Source organism: Papio anubis, chromosome 12 (genome assembly GCF_008728515.1).
Source record: "Papio anubis isolate 15944 chromosome 12, Panubis1.0, whole genome shotgun sequence".
NCBI classification, from domain to species: domain Eukaryota; kingdom Metazoa; phylum Chordata; class Mammalia; order Primates; family Cercopithecidae; genus Papio; species Papio anubis.
The window spans coordinates 50,127,028-50,141,653 of NC_044987.1; the positions used below are offsets into that span (position 1 = coordinate 50,127,028).

A 14,626-nucleotide genomic window follows, 5' to 3' on the forward strand; every position below is an offset into this window, starting at 1 on the left:
CTTTTCAAAATGGTAACCAATTCTTTAGTTGTTACAAAACTATTACTTCCCCAAAATCAGTATTTTGGCCATTTTCAGTTTCCTTACACAAATCTTCATCCGATTTGAGTCAGGAACTCATTGTATTCATTTCAGTAGGGACTACTCTGGCTTACTGTATCATAAGTACATGTTTTGATTGCCAGGCATTTTCGCTTCAATTTTCAGCTCAGTAAAGTGGGACTTTATTAGCCCTGTGTGACATAAATCAGGACGGTTGACTCTTTAGTCATTTATCCAGCCTGGAATCCAAAGATATGTTGGTTTTAAATGTGCATTTTCTTTTATCAGTTCTAACTTCACCTATCAAGACCCAGTCCAAATGCTAAAACTTCTGTTAATTATTCTCCTTCTCCTCCAAGAAGTAAGTCATGCTCCCCTCACATAATGCTAGTAGCAATCTAGAACTCATCCAAACCAGTTAGATTATGCCAAAGTGTTAGTGTCTTGTTTTCCCAACAACTTGACAGTTTATTGAGAGCGCTTTATTTATCAAGCGTCTATTATTGCCAGTCACCATAGAATATAGATATACTTACTCCTTTATTACAAAGAAATGGAAACTCAAATTTGCACAGTTATAAGATGAAAGAATCAGACAGTGAAGCTGCCTCTGCTGTTGTCCCATTGCCTGCTCAGTGCTCACCATAAACCCTGAAAGGTTGAGGATGGAGAACTCATCAAAGTTTACCTGAGGCAATGTGATGCCTTATACAGTTACTGACTGCACCTACCATGGCTCACTGTTTCTGCCCTTTGCTCATTCAAAGCCACTAATTTCATCTTTAAGGGGGGACTTTCTGAGAGACATGGGACTTTCCTTGTCCTCTTATATTCATTAGTTCATTCATTCTTTCACTTAATACATATTTAAGAGGCAAGTATGTACCTGCTTTTGTTATACTTGCATAGTACAAAATAGACCAAAAAACTGTCATCACAGAGCTTACGTTTTCACCAAGGAGACAGAACGTAAAAAACATACAAACAAAATATGTAGATGATTTATATAGTATATTACAAGGTAATACGTGCTAAGGGAAAATGAAAACTAGAGCAGGGTAAGGAAAAAAATATATACAGTCAGGGGACAGCATTAAATAGGGAGCTTAGGTTCCAGCTCCTACAGAAATTGATACTTGAACAAAGCTCTGAAAGAAGTGTATTCCATGTAGCAGAACAGCTGTAGCAAAGACCCTAAGTAGACAGTCTATGACTATGCCTGAATACTCTAGAAATATCAAGGCTGTGGGAATACAGCTAACAAGAGAAGTGAAGAACCTCTTCGAGAACTGCAAACCATTGCTCAAGGAAATCAGAGATGACACAAACAAATGGGAAAACATTCCATCATTATGGATAGGAAGAATCAGTATCATGAAAATGGCCATACTGCCCAAAGTAATTTATAGATTCAATGCTATTTCCATCAAACTATCATTCACATTCTTCACAAAATTAGAATAAACTGTTTTAAAATTATTATGGAACCAAAAAAGAACCTGAATAGCCAAGACAATCCTAAGCAAAAAGAACAAAGCTGAAGGCATCCATAGCTAGCCATATGCAGAAAATTGAAGCTGGACCCCTTCTTTATACCTTGTACAAAAAATAACTCAAGATGAATTAAAGACTTAAGTATAAAAGCCAAAACTATAATAAACCTAGAAGAAAATCTAGGAAATACCATTCAGGACATAGGCACAGGCAAGAGTTGATAACGAAAATGCCAAAAGTAATTGCAATGAAAGCAAAAATTGACAAACAGGATCTAATTAAACTAAAGAGTTTCTGCACAGCAAAATAAACTATCATCAGAGTTCCAGACAACCTACAGTATGGAAGAAACATTTTATAATCTAGTCATCTGACAAAGGTCTAATATCTAGAGTCTACAAGGAGCTTAAACAAATTTACAAGAAAAAAAGACAACACCATTAAAAAGCACACAAAGAACATAAACACACTTCTCAAAAGAAGACACCCATGCTGCCAACAAACATGAAAGAAGACTCAACATCACTAATCATTAGAGAAATGCAAATCAAGACCACGATGAGATATCATCTCACACCAATGAGATGGCTATTATTAAAAAGTCAAAAAAAAAAAAAAAAAAAACCGATACTGGTGAGGTTGTGGAGAAAAAGGAATGTTGTTACACTGTTGATGGTAGTATAAATTTGTTCAACTATTGTGGAAGAGAGTGTGGCAATTCCTCAAAACCTAGAGGAAAAAAATTCAACCTAGGAATCCCATCACTGGGTGTATATCCAAAGGAATATAAATCATTCTATTATAAAGATAAATACACATGTATTTTCAATGCAACACTATTCCTAATAGCAAAGACATGGAATCAACCTAAATGCCAATCAATGATAGACTGGATATAGAAAATGTGGTTCATATATACCATGGAATACTATGTAGCCATAAAAAGGAATGAGATCATTGTCCTGTATAGGGACATGGATGGAGCTGGAAGCCATTATCCTCAGCAAACTAACACAGGAACAGAAAACCAAACACCACATGTTCTCACTTGTAAGTGGGAGCTGAATGATGAGAACACATGGACACATGGGGGAAATAACACACACTGGGGCTTGTCAGGGGGAGGGAAGCGGGGAGGGAGAGCAGCAGGAAGAGTAACTAATGGATGCTGGGCTTAATATCACATTGATGGGTTGATCTTTGCAGCAAACTACCGTGGCACACATCTACCAATGTGACAAATCTGACCATATTGCACACATACCCCAGAACTTAAAATAAAAGTTAAAGGGAAAAAATAAAAATAATAAAAGAAATATCAATGATGCAAGTATGTTTTGAGTGGAATGAAGGAGGGAAAAATTAGCTACTGAAGGGAAGAGATGTGAAATTAGTAACAGGAATGGGGGACAGGGGCATTAGTCATGGCATGCCTTAGCCTGTCTAGGTCTTATAAGGTAGACAGCCTGCCCGGGCTTTAACAGAGTCTATGCAAGAAACACCCAGGTAATTTGTGTTTGGTCTTATTGCTCAGTGGTCCTAGCCCACATCTGTCTTCATAGAATAGCTATCCAAAAATTACTTGCATTATCTGGGCTTAGAACATTGCTCAGATATGTTTCAACTACACTCACCCATATGAACTCATTTTTGGGTCATTATTATTATAGTGTTTCTGGTCAATGGATAAAAAACATACAGTTAGATAAAAGAAATAGATCTTTCTAGTGTTCAGTAGTGCAATAGGGTGGCTACAGTTAATAATAATGTATTATATATTTCAAAATAACTAAGAGCAGAATTAAAATGTTCCTAACACTAAGAAATAATAAATGTTTAAGGTGATGGATATCCCAATTATCCTGATTTGATCATTACACACTGTATACTTGTATCAAATTATCATGTGTACCTTATTTACATATATTATGTATCCATAACAACTAAAAATTAAAAATGGAAAAAAATTCTTTACATTTACTTTGGCCATGCTCTATAGCAGCTGGTAATACAGTGAACAGTATGTACTCAGGAGATGCTTATTGAAAGAATAGATGTGTGAATGAATAAATGAATGAGGATAGACACAATCTTATAGCACAGATGGATATTTCCACCTGTAAATAAACATATATTCTCAATGTAGACATAAACTACAGATTTATTTATCATCTTGAATATTTAGAATATGGTTAACTGTTAAATAAATTTTAATTGTTTTTAAAAACATGCATATTACATCAAAGTAAGGGAAACAGGAAAAATTACTAGTTGTGTACATTCAGAAACATGCTGTGGCTCTGAGAGGGACATTTACTAAAAATACCTTGCTTCACCTTGAACAGAGTCACTAGTTAAAAAGAAGTACATAAACCTAATCTGAAGAAAAAATGTTACTCGATTTTTATCTATCTATCTATCTATCTATCTATCTATCTATCTATCTATCTATCTATCTACCTACCTACCTACCTATCTATAGTATCGATAGTGATTTCATTGTCTTTGTGCAGTCTTCAACTTCAAATGTCAACTACATATGTGCTGTCTTTGTTGGCCTTAACCGTCTTTATGGTGCTAATTTATTTCTATAGCTCTTCTGTAGCTGAGACCGTGGCCTTTACTGCTAGCATCATGGATGTAAATTGGAGTCTCTGAATTTGTTTTAACCTTCTCTTTTCAGAGTTTGGAATAACCTCTCTACTTTTATAAATGTGGTAGATTGATCTTAGAATGTGGCTAAGAAACTTTTTTAAATATATTTTTTTAAACTTCCCTATATTCATATATAATAAAGTAACAGTTTTGGGAAACATGAGCTGATATGTATTTTAAATTTTATAGGAAAAGCCAATATGGGGTATCTTACTCTTTGGTCATCATTTGCTTAATAAACAGATTGTAAATCTGAGGCAAACAAATATATTCATGGTTCCATGGGGTGGCAAAGCATCAATAAAAATAATTACCCACATCACAAGGAAATTAGATAACACTTGCTTTAATTGCCCTATCAATTTAAATCAATTTTCCATTTATTTTTAACAACTATTATGGTTAATTTAACAATCTTTGCATTTCAAATATAATTCCAGAGATGTTGCTTTATAATTTACTATGCCATCATTTTCCAATTAACTATTTTTGCTATCTTAAGAGCATATAACTTTACCCAATATTTATTCAATAATAGTATAGTGAAGTAGAGTTAATATTTTTAAGTATTTTTTATTATTGTTTTATAAAATGTCAAATATTTTAATGATAGCTTTATTATTTTACTAGGTGTGTGGTTTTTAAAAAAAGTCTTAAGCCAAGTAAGCTATAGAAATTATGTCATTAGTCAAAAGGCCTTTGATCAATATCTATCTTCTTGAGTAATTTGCATGTTAATTATCTTATGATTATAAAATGCATTGAAAATGTATGCTGCAAGTATGGTACTGAATGAGCATTCAAACATATTCTGAAAGGGATTTTTAAAATCCTTATACCCGGCCGGGCGCAGTGGCTCACGCCTGTAATCCCAGCACTTTGGGAGGCGGAGGCGAGCGGATCACGAGGTTAGGAAATCGAGACCATCCTGGCTAACACGGTGAAACCCTGTCTCTACCAAAAATACAAAAAAAGTAGCCAGGCGTGGTGGCGTTCGCCTGTTGTCCCAGCTGTTGGGGAGGCTGAGGCAGGAGAATGGCGTGAACCCTGGAGGCGGAGCTTGCAGTGAGCCCAGATTGCGCCACTGCACTCCAGCCTGGGTGACAGAGTAAGACTCCATCTCAAAAAAAAAAAAAAAATTCTCATACCTTTATAGAGTCTATTATTCCTTGAAAATTATCTCATAATAATTTTTTAAAATACATTCATGTGTCCTTTAACAATAGGCATCCATTCTGAGAAATACATCATTAGACAACATCATCATTGTTATGGGAACATAATAGAGCGTACTTATGCAAACTGAAACAAATAGACTACTACAAGCCTAGGCTCTATAGTATAGCCTGTTGTTCCTAGGATACAAACCTGTGTACCATGTTACTGTACTGAGTACTGTAGGCAATTGCAAAACAATGATAACTATTTATGTAACTTAACATATCTAAACATAGAAAAAGTGCAGTAAAAAATAAAAGGTAAACAATGGTACACCTGTACAGAACATTTACCATGAATGGAACCTATAGGACTGGACATTGCTCTGGGTAAATCAGTGAATGAGTAATGAGTGAATGTGAAGTCCTAGTACATTGTTGTACACTACTGTAGACTTGAAGAACGCTGTACACTTAGGCTAGACTAAATTTATTTTTAAAAAGCTTCAATAATAAATTAACCTTAGCTTACCATAACTTTTTTACTTTATGAACTTTTTATTTTTTAACTTTTTGACTCTTTTGTAATAACACTTAGCTTAAAACAAACATATTGTACAGCTATACAAAGTATTGTCTTTTTTCTATTCTTATTCTATAAGCTTTTCATTTTTTTTTTTTTTTTTTTTTTTTTTTTTACACATTAAACTTTTTGTTAAAAATGAAGACACACACACATACATTAGCCTAGGTCTACCCAGGGTCAGGATCATCAATATCATTGTCTTCTACCTTCACATCTTGTCCAACTGGAAGATGTTCAGGGGCAATACCATACAAAATGTTACAGCATGGATCTGTCATCCCCTGTAATAATAATGCCTTCTTCTAGGATACCTCCTGAAAGAGCTGCTTGAGGCTTTTCTATAATTAATATTTTTTAATAAGGAGAGGGGTACACTCAAATATAACAATAAAAAGCATAATGTAGTAAATACAGAAACCAAGAACATAGTTATTTATTATCATTATCAAGTATTATTTATTCTTTACAATTGTATATGCTATACTTTTATATATATGACTAGAAGTGCAGTAGGTTCCTTTCCACCACATCACCACAAACACGGGAGTAATCAATATGCTATGATGTTACAATGACTATGATGTCACTTGGCAATAGCCATTTCTCAGCTCCATTATAATCTTTTGGGCCCATCATCATATGTGTAATCTATCATTGATCAAAACGTTGTTATGTAGTGCGTGACTGTCCTCTATTCTTGTTATTGCTTCATAGTTTAATATAAGTTAAAATTGTATAAGCCATAGTACAGTGAAAATCATCTCTTAAGAGACAATCACCATGTTTAAAATGATTTGATATTCTGCCATGTTATTAAAATAATAGTCTAAGCATACATTTTAAAGTTTTTGGCCGGATATGGTGGCTCATGCCTGTAATCCCAGCACTTTGGGAGGCCGAGGTAGGTGGATCACCTGAGGTCAGGGGTTCAAGACCAGCCTGGCCAACATTTTTAGTCTCTACTAAAAATATAAAAAAGTAGTCAGACATAGTGGCATATGCCTGTAATCCCAGCTACTAAGGAGGCTGAGGCAGGAGAACCACTTTAAGCTGGGAGGCAGAGGTTGCAGTGAGCCGACATCATACCACTGCACTCCAGCCTGGGCAACAGAGCAAGACTCTCAAAAAATAAATTTATTTATTAATCAATTTTTTGACGTTCTTTTTATTCTTTATTTTCTAATAGAATATTTTTAAAGAAATTTTTTTATTTTTTAGACTGTATACTGGAATAATTCACTTCTTTGTGTGACTAGCCTCATAATCAATCAGTTAATAACAATAAATGCTAGAAAATATAAAATATGACAAGGTGGCAAGAGAAGAAAACATGAAAGGCAAGCATCTAGCTTCTTTTTCTTATCTTCTCTCTGAAATTATTACATATATTTAAACAGTGTAACTTAATCATGGCTGTTGCCTCAGAATTGTGCAATTTTTGAACAATTCTATTTTTCATCTTGAAATATCAAGAGTATCCAAGTCTTTGCCCAAATGATTGGTAGTACTTCTGTTCTCTATGCTAGAGTAACAACAGCAATGAAGATGAGTCCATAGACCAACAATGAGCAGGACTAAATTTGTCTTTTTCCTGGCTTACCTAGGACTCCTCCACATCCTTCACCTGATCCCTGCTCTAACCAGTTACCCCTATAAACAGGATAGCTGAGGAAAGCGATTAGGCATACAGTCTGGAAATAGAACAAAACTACTTACATGGGGTTGACCCCAAAATCTGCCTCATTTGCATTAATCAACAACCCTTCAAATGTTTAAATAACAAACTAGATTGAAATACAATTTTTAGTGTTATTTATTGCTGTTACAATAAGTTGATGATTCATTTTTTAAAACTGTTAAAATGTGGCTAACTGCATTTTCTAAAAACAACCACAACAACAAAACAAGGCTTTCCATTTTCTGTTCCTTTCTTATAGGTTTAGGCTTCAGTATCGCAGGAGGTGTGGGGAACCAACACATTCCTGGAGACAACAGCATTTATGTAACTAAAATTATAGATGGAGGAGCTGCACAAAAAGATGGAAGGTTGCAAGTAGGAGATAGACTACTGATGGTGAGTGTGACTCCAGCAAAACTGTGTGTATATTTATAAAGCTCTTGTTTTCCAGTGTAAGACTGTCATTGTCTGTTCGGGCTGCCATCACAAAATACCACAGGGTGGGTGACTCAAAACGGCAGAAATTTATTTTCTCACAATTCTGGAGACTACATAGTCCAAGGTTCCAACCAATTAGGTTTTTGGTGAGGGCTCTCTTCCTGACCTGCAGATGGCCACCTTCTCACTGTGTCCTCACATGGCCTTCCCTAGGTATTTGTGCAGAGAGAGTTCTCTCTCTCTTTCTCTTCTTATAAGGCCACCTCTTATAAGGCCCAGTCCTATTGGATTACGGCACCATCTTTAACTCATTTAACCTTAATTATCTCCTATAGAACCTATCCTCAAATAGTCATGGGGGGGTTAGAGCTTCAGCATATGAATTTGTGAGGGGTCCACAATTTAGACCTTGGACAAAAATTGAAAAGAAGAGACAGCAGATTTATGAGTAAGAGATCTCAAAAGTATATGTACAATGTATCTATTTTGTTGACATTTTCAAAACAAATCTAGATCTTCATTAATTTTCTTAGATACGCATGGCATAGAGATTATCTGTTGTTCTTCCAATATAATGAGTCTCCTATTAGGGAGAGCAACTGCTATTTATAGACTGCTGGAGAGGTGGGGTTTGCATAACAACAGAAACAACACCTGGCTTACCGATAAGCGTATGTCCATGGTCCTTTGTGCAACCAGAATAGACACAGCACCTGACTTCCAAGAATTTATAATCTGAGTTCTGCTACATGTGTAAATGGATCTCTTCCTTTCCTCCCCTTAGGGTTATAGCTATTTCATTTGCCAGCTTCTCACATGCTTCAGGAGTCCTAGACAGTGATTGACATTGACACACAGCCAGTCTTTCTGAACCATGGAGTTATACGATAACCTAAAGCAAAATTAAGGCAATTATAAGCAACAAAGCATTTGGGACTGTGTTAATAAAACTGCCTTATGTCCATTTACTGTTGTATGCCAAAATCTACAGGATAATAATCGAATATTGAAAATTAATAGTAGGTAGCTCTCAAGTAAGATTAGCGTATCTGTCTAGTCACATGTCTACCCTTGTAAAACAGGACTTCTAATCTATGTCTGCAAGGAGCCATTATCTCCAACAATTTTGTGAGAAATGTCTGAGGAGGATCAGCCCCCAATCTCAACAGAAGATTAATTTTTATGACCTGTGCAAGTTTTGGAGTTGAACCTCCAAATTTTATATTTATTGTGCCTACTTCCCTCGGCTTTAGAGAGCTGTGTTTAATCCCAGTGGTCTAATTTCATAGTTGCCAATGACCTTTGTGTTCAATAAGCTTTGTGTTAGATAAGATCTTTGTAATAATCTTGATAGCTAACATTGACCTGGCATTTACTAAGTTCCATGTTCTTTTATAAAGGGCTTTTTTGTAATGTAACATATTTCTAACAGCAACACATTTTATATAAGCAAAAAAGAACTGAGATGTAGACAGGTTTTCTGACTTGCCCATGGTCATATGTTTAATAATGGACAAAACTGGGTTTCAAATTGAGGCAATCTGGCTAGGACCACTCATTACCAGCAAGCTATACTGCCTCTTGAGCAACATGTTTTCATTAGTTTCCTTAAATTTGTCAGTCAGTTCTTTCCTTTCCTCCTTTATTCATTATTGTCATTCATTAATTACTTTTTTAATAAGTACGTGCTGCCCACCTACTGTGTCCCAGGCAGTAGCCACTATTCAGGAAGGAACTCTGTCATGAGAAAACTGGATGGGCAAAAAATATACCATTAATGACTTCAGTCAAAGTTAAATTTAAGAGTTTTGGGCTGCTTTACCACCTGAAGCCACTACCACTTTCATGCTCAAGAAATTCTGAATTTTGTTTTGTTTGTTTGCTTATTTGTTTTTCATGTAAAAGTTTGTTCTTATGATGTTGTTCTATCTTCTGGACAAGAAAGGTTGTTATTAGGGTACAAGACCTGAACAACTTCTCTCTAGAATATAAACTTTATTGCTTGAAATGTTGTCTTGGGAATAGAATAAATTGTGACAACCATATTCTACATAGTGCTACGTAGAAAAATGAAGAGGACCATTTCATTCTCAAGTAATGACTGTCTTAGATAGTTACTGGTTTGACCTTTGACTCATGGTTCCATAAGAGTTTGATTGTAGGCAGATCTTCTGGTATTTTTTCATTTACTGCTGTTGTACAATCATGGTAAATGGTATGTGCTTTTTTCTTGAAGTTCTGTTTAGTTTTTTTTTTTTTTATTTCCAAATTAAAAAAAAAAAAAAAGTTGCTCCAAATAATTCTGTCAAAGAATTTTCCAGGCACTATACTATTTTTTATTACCATTTTGTTGACATTCATTGTAGATATAATGATTTCAAAAATAGCTGTGACATAATCCTTAACTGTTTTGAGTTTTAAAGCATAGTTTTGTTTTTTTTTTTTAAAGAACCTTCAACAGTAATAGGTCTCTCCTCTCTTATGTAAGGAAGACGTAATTAGTACTTCCAAGTTGAAACTGGAAATGAAAGAAAATGATTCATTTTATACTTTGCAAGCAAAATAACCCTGAAAAGGAGAATAAAGACAAAATCACTGAAGCCACCCTACGAAAACAATTATCTTGCTTCAACCCAAAAATATTTATTAATGCTCTCTTTCTGTCATTCCTTTCCACCTCCTCTTCCCTTTACTACCCTACATTCATATTCTTTGTGTCTTCCCCCTCTTCTACTCTCCTCCCACAAAGGAAGTACAAATGATTTAGATTCTATGATGTACCAGCTGTACCACACTCTGCATATTTTTCTCTAAATATGCTATTCTTTCTAAAGCAATTTGCACCACTTCCTTCTGTCACTTCTTAGGAAAAATTCCACCATATATTATTCACTCGGAGTTCTGTAAGTAAACTGGTCTAAAATAAAACTCCATTAATTTCTTTAGATTTTCATGGCTGAATACTCACAATTCAGGAAGTCTCCTAGCAACTGCCCTCTACTGAGAGCACAGTCATTTTTTAAAGAGTTAGTAATAACAATAACTCTTCTAGTTTCTCAAGCAAAATAGCTATAATGTTGGGCACCACCTGAAGCACACCATCTATATTGGGTACTTTTTCTCCCTGAAATTCTTCGTATATCTCAGAATTTAACATATCTATCTTAAAGGCCATCTTTCATCAACTCTTTCTTGGTACATCAGAAAAGCAAGCATGTGAAGCAGTCTCTGACCTCTCATAGATCCCCCTTTAAGGGTGGATAATACCTCCCGAAAGCTATTTATTAGGTAATAAGTATCATTAAAATGTTTTCCTTAAAATTCTGTTAAAATATATTTTTCTATATATGTCCCCCTTTATTCATAGCTCTGTCCCTTGAAAACAAGAAAGTGAAGACTAATTCCTCTTCCACATATGTTTGAAAGAGTTATGTCTTTCCACTTTTCCACTTTTTAGTTTTTTAGGATGCTTTAGACCTTTTCTCTCCCTTCCAGTAAATTTTATCACACATTCATTTATCTTCTGTAAATAGATTACATTTACTACAAAATTTCTTTAGATTCCTTACAATCTTATTTCCCACTTTAAAAATTCCGCGTAAGAGTATAGTATCTGACCTTTGCAAATATTCTACTTTAAGAAACAGTTATTCTGTCTGTCACCTTTGCAATAAGCCTCTTGGTATTTTAAATAAGATGACTATAATGTCAGACCACTCTGATGTTTAATGGGTCAACCCAAATACATGGTATATGTTCTTTTTAGCAAAATTATATTTTTGAAAATTTCCTTGGCTACTTAGAATTTATTGTTCTCTAGAATTTGTTTTGTTTTTTAAATGGTAAAGTGAGAGTGACATCGGATTTTGTGGATTGTACCAGTGGTTTAGTGTTGTCGTCTCAGACAAAATAGATTCTCTTGGCCTTGAAATTCAGTGGTAGTCAGAGTTTAACAGCATAACAGATTTTTAAATTCTTTCATATATTTTCACACATTGGCTTTATTAAGCCCTTCCAAGGTGGTACATATAGCCCAATATGTTAGAAAAGTGTTAACTTCTTCCCCTTTTTCAATATAAACCAGAAATGTTGAATCCAGGATAATTCGATTGTCTTCTCTGCAGGGATAGCATTAGTTATTAGTTGTTAAAGCCCCTCGGCACATTGTAATTTAAGGTTTAAAATCTTAGCCTCTTCTTTCCATAAACCCTGCTCGACATTTAAAGAAAAAAATTGTCAGTGAGAGAACTTTTATACCTTTTACAGAGAATTAGTTCTTGTGTTTTCTTTCCTTAAAGGGAAGTAGTAAGTGACAGGAAAAGTAATAGAGACATTGAAGTCAAGTGGAAAGACCTTGGACTCAGATGAGAAGGCTGGATTTCAGTCACAGGCACCTAGCACTGATTTTACCTAATCTGTCTTGGGCAAGTCACATCCATCTTTGGTCTTCTATTTTGACCTCTATACCATAGTAGCATTATATTAGATTGGTATTTCCAAAAGTATGCTTTAAAATATTGTTCTCTTTTCTGTGTCACATGAATAGACTCTGTGACCAAATACATTTGCTGAATTCTACAACTTGTATCCCAATCCTCTTGTAGATTCTCAATGAATTTTAGCATATTAAAAATTCTATGAAGTCCTGCCATCAAGTAAGCGACTTGATTTTGATTAACATATCTGTTTTATCATGGAATCTTCTTCTTAGAGTAATACTTAACAAAACACCTAAAACTAGTGTTTGGTGGAATATACTCGGGATGTGCTATGTGTGAGCATCTCTTATTTTTATTTGAAAATAAGTATCGTATAGTAAAGACATCAAATACTTTTAGGAAATATGAGTAGAAACAATGCAAGTTTCTGAATGAGTATTAGTTGTGATGACTGAAATTATTGTTGTTTTTGGTAAATTTACAAAATTGCCTGATTTCATCCAAGTATCAATAAGAAAATCAAATTGAAGACACTGTGAATATGTAGAAATTATCTGAATAATGAATGGGATATTAAAGCACATTTATTGGTTATACCAATCTTAGATATCTTAGAACCAAGACCCGTAACTCTCTGAGCATGTCTCTTTCCTACCAACAACACATTGCTTTCATCTTGAAAAGATCTTTTGCCTACAACACCTCATTTATTCTTAACCACCATCTTTGAGAGGTAGTTAGGACAGTCGTTACTGTTATTCTTATTTTTCAGAAGAGAAAGTTAGAACTCAGAGATGACAAAGGGATTTCCAACATTACATAACTAGTAAATTGTAAAATTGGATTCATACATAGATTTTGATGTCCTAAAGTTAAATTCCTTTCACTGGTTTTGTCAGCATCTCTGATTCTTGATTTTGGGTTCCATGTTTGAATCTCAAGGTAAGCTCTTGAACACTATGAATACCCAATCCTCAGTCAGCCCTGAATAATCAAATCAGGATTTCTGGGGTAGGGATCATACTTCATTTTATTTTTATTTTTTTAGGTTTCCCAAATGATTTTAATGTGCAGCCAGATTAAGAACCACCATCCTACCTTGATCTAACCACACCCTAACCCATTCTGCTGCTACCACTGCATCTCCTAAGGACAACTTTGGTGGTAGCGCTCATTCTATCAAGCCAGTATAATTTAGCAATTTCCTGCAATTGGCTAAAAAAAATTTAGAACAGTTCACTCTCAAAATTCTGTCCCCTGAGGTTAGAGTCACTTCTGAAACAGCAGGATAAAACCTGGACAACTGTTGCTTGAACTCTCCTCTAATTTATCTCAAATGTAATAAGTTATAATACAATGTAATTGCAATGACATATTTTATTTAAGGGTTAGAACCTCCTATGGCATTCTTTTTTATTTTGCTTATACTCAGTGTAATAGCCCTCTTTATAGAATTTGCTCTATAAATATCATATGTTGCTGTCATTTTAAAATTATCTTAATAGCACACTCTATCAGTAAAATACAAAAGGTTGCCACTAATATATTTCTCTCCTCTAAATTACATATATATCACTATGCTAATATATTGTTCACATTTTAAAACATATGAAAATGGAAAAAGAAATATAAATATCAATGTGATTAATATTAATAGAAATGCGAATGTTTTCCTCTTGTACCCAGTGGATTGCCCTAGGGTTCATATCATACTGTCCATTTTGGTGACCTCTGCTAGAGAAGAAATTTGAGTAAATCAAAATAACCATTCTTGCTTGCTCTCTCTCTTTATATGGAGTAAAAGGTTAAGAAATGAATTAATGATTAATGAAGGAAGAATAAAATCACAGTGATGGAGCTTTGACTGTGTACCTTATAAACTAGTATGATCTGGTGCTAACATTCTGTACCAGCTTTTCATCCTCATATCCTGTGCCTGGCACAGAGCAAGTATCCAATAAATGTGTATTGTTGCTTGAATGACCTTCATTCTTATTGTTTTCCTCTCTGACTCAACACAAATATAAAATAGAATGCAACACAAATGCTTCATTCTTTCTATAAAATAGGGAATTTTGATTGCTTTTCCTTTGGTGTTCTGCAATCATTTTTTAAAAACTCAGCTTACTACTTCAAC

General features: G+C 34.5%; 1 protein-coding gene across 20 annotated transcripts in view; it reads left to right on the top strand.

The window, feature by feature from the left end:
• Nucleotides 1–14,626, top strand: part of DLG2 (discs large MAGUK scaffold protein 2) — a 2,166,350-nt gene that overhangs the window by 1,626,458 nt on the left and 525,266 nt on the right. For all 20 annotated transcript variants that reach the window (XM_031653896.1, XM_017949244.3, XM_017949248.3 and 17 more), the window contains one exon: nt 7,872–8,008. In XM_031653896.1, the coding sequence (XP_031509756.1) occupies nt 7,872–8,008 (137 nt within the window). The remainder of the gene's footprint in view (nt 1–7,871; nt 8,009–14,626) is intronic.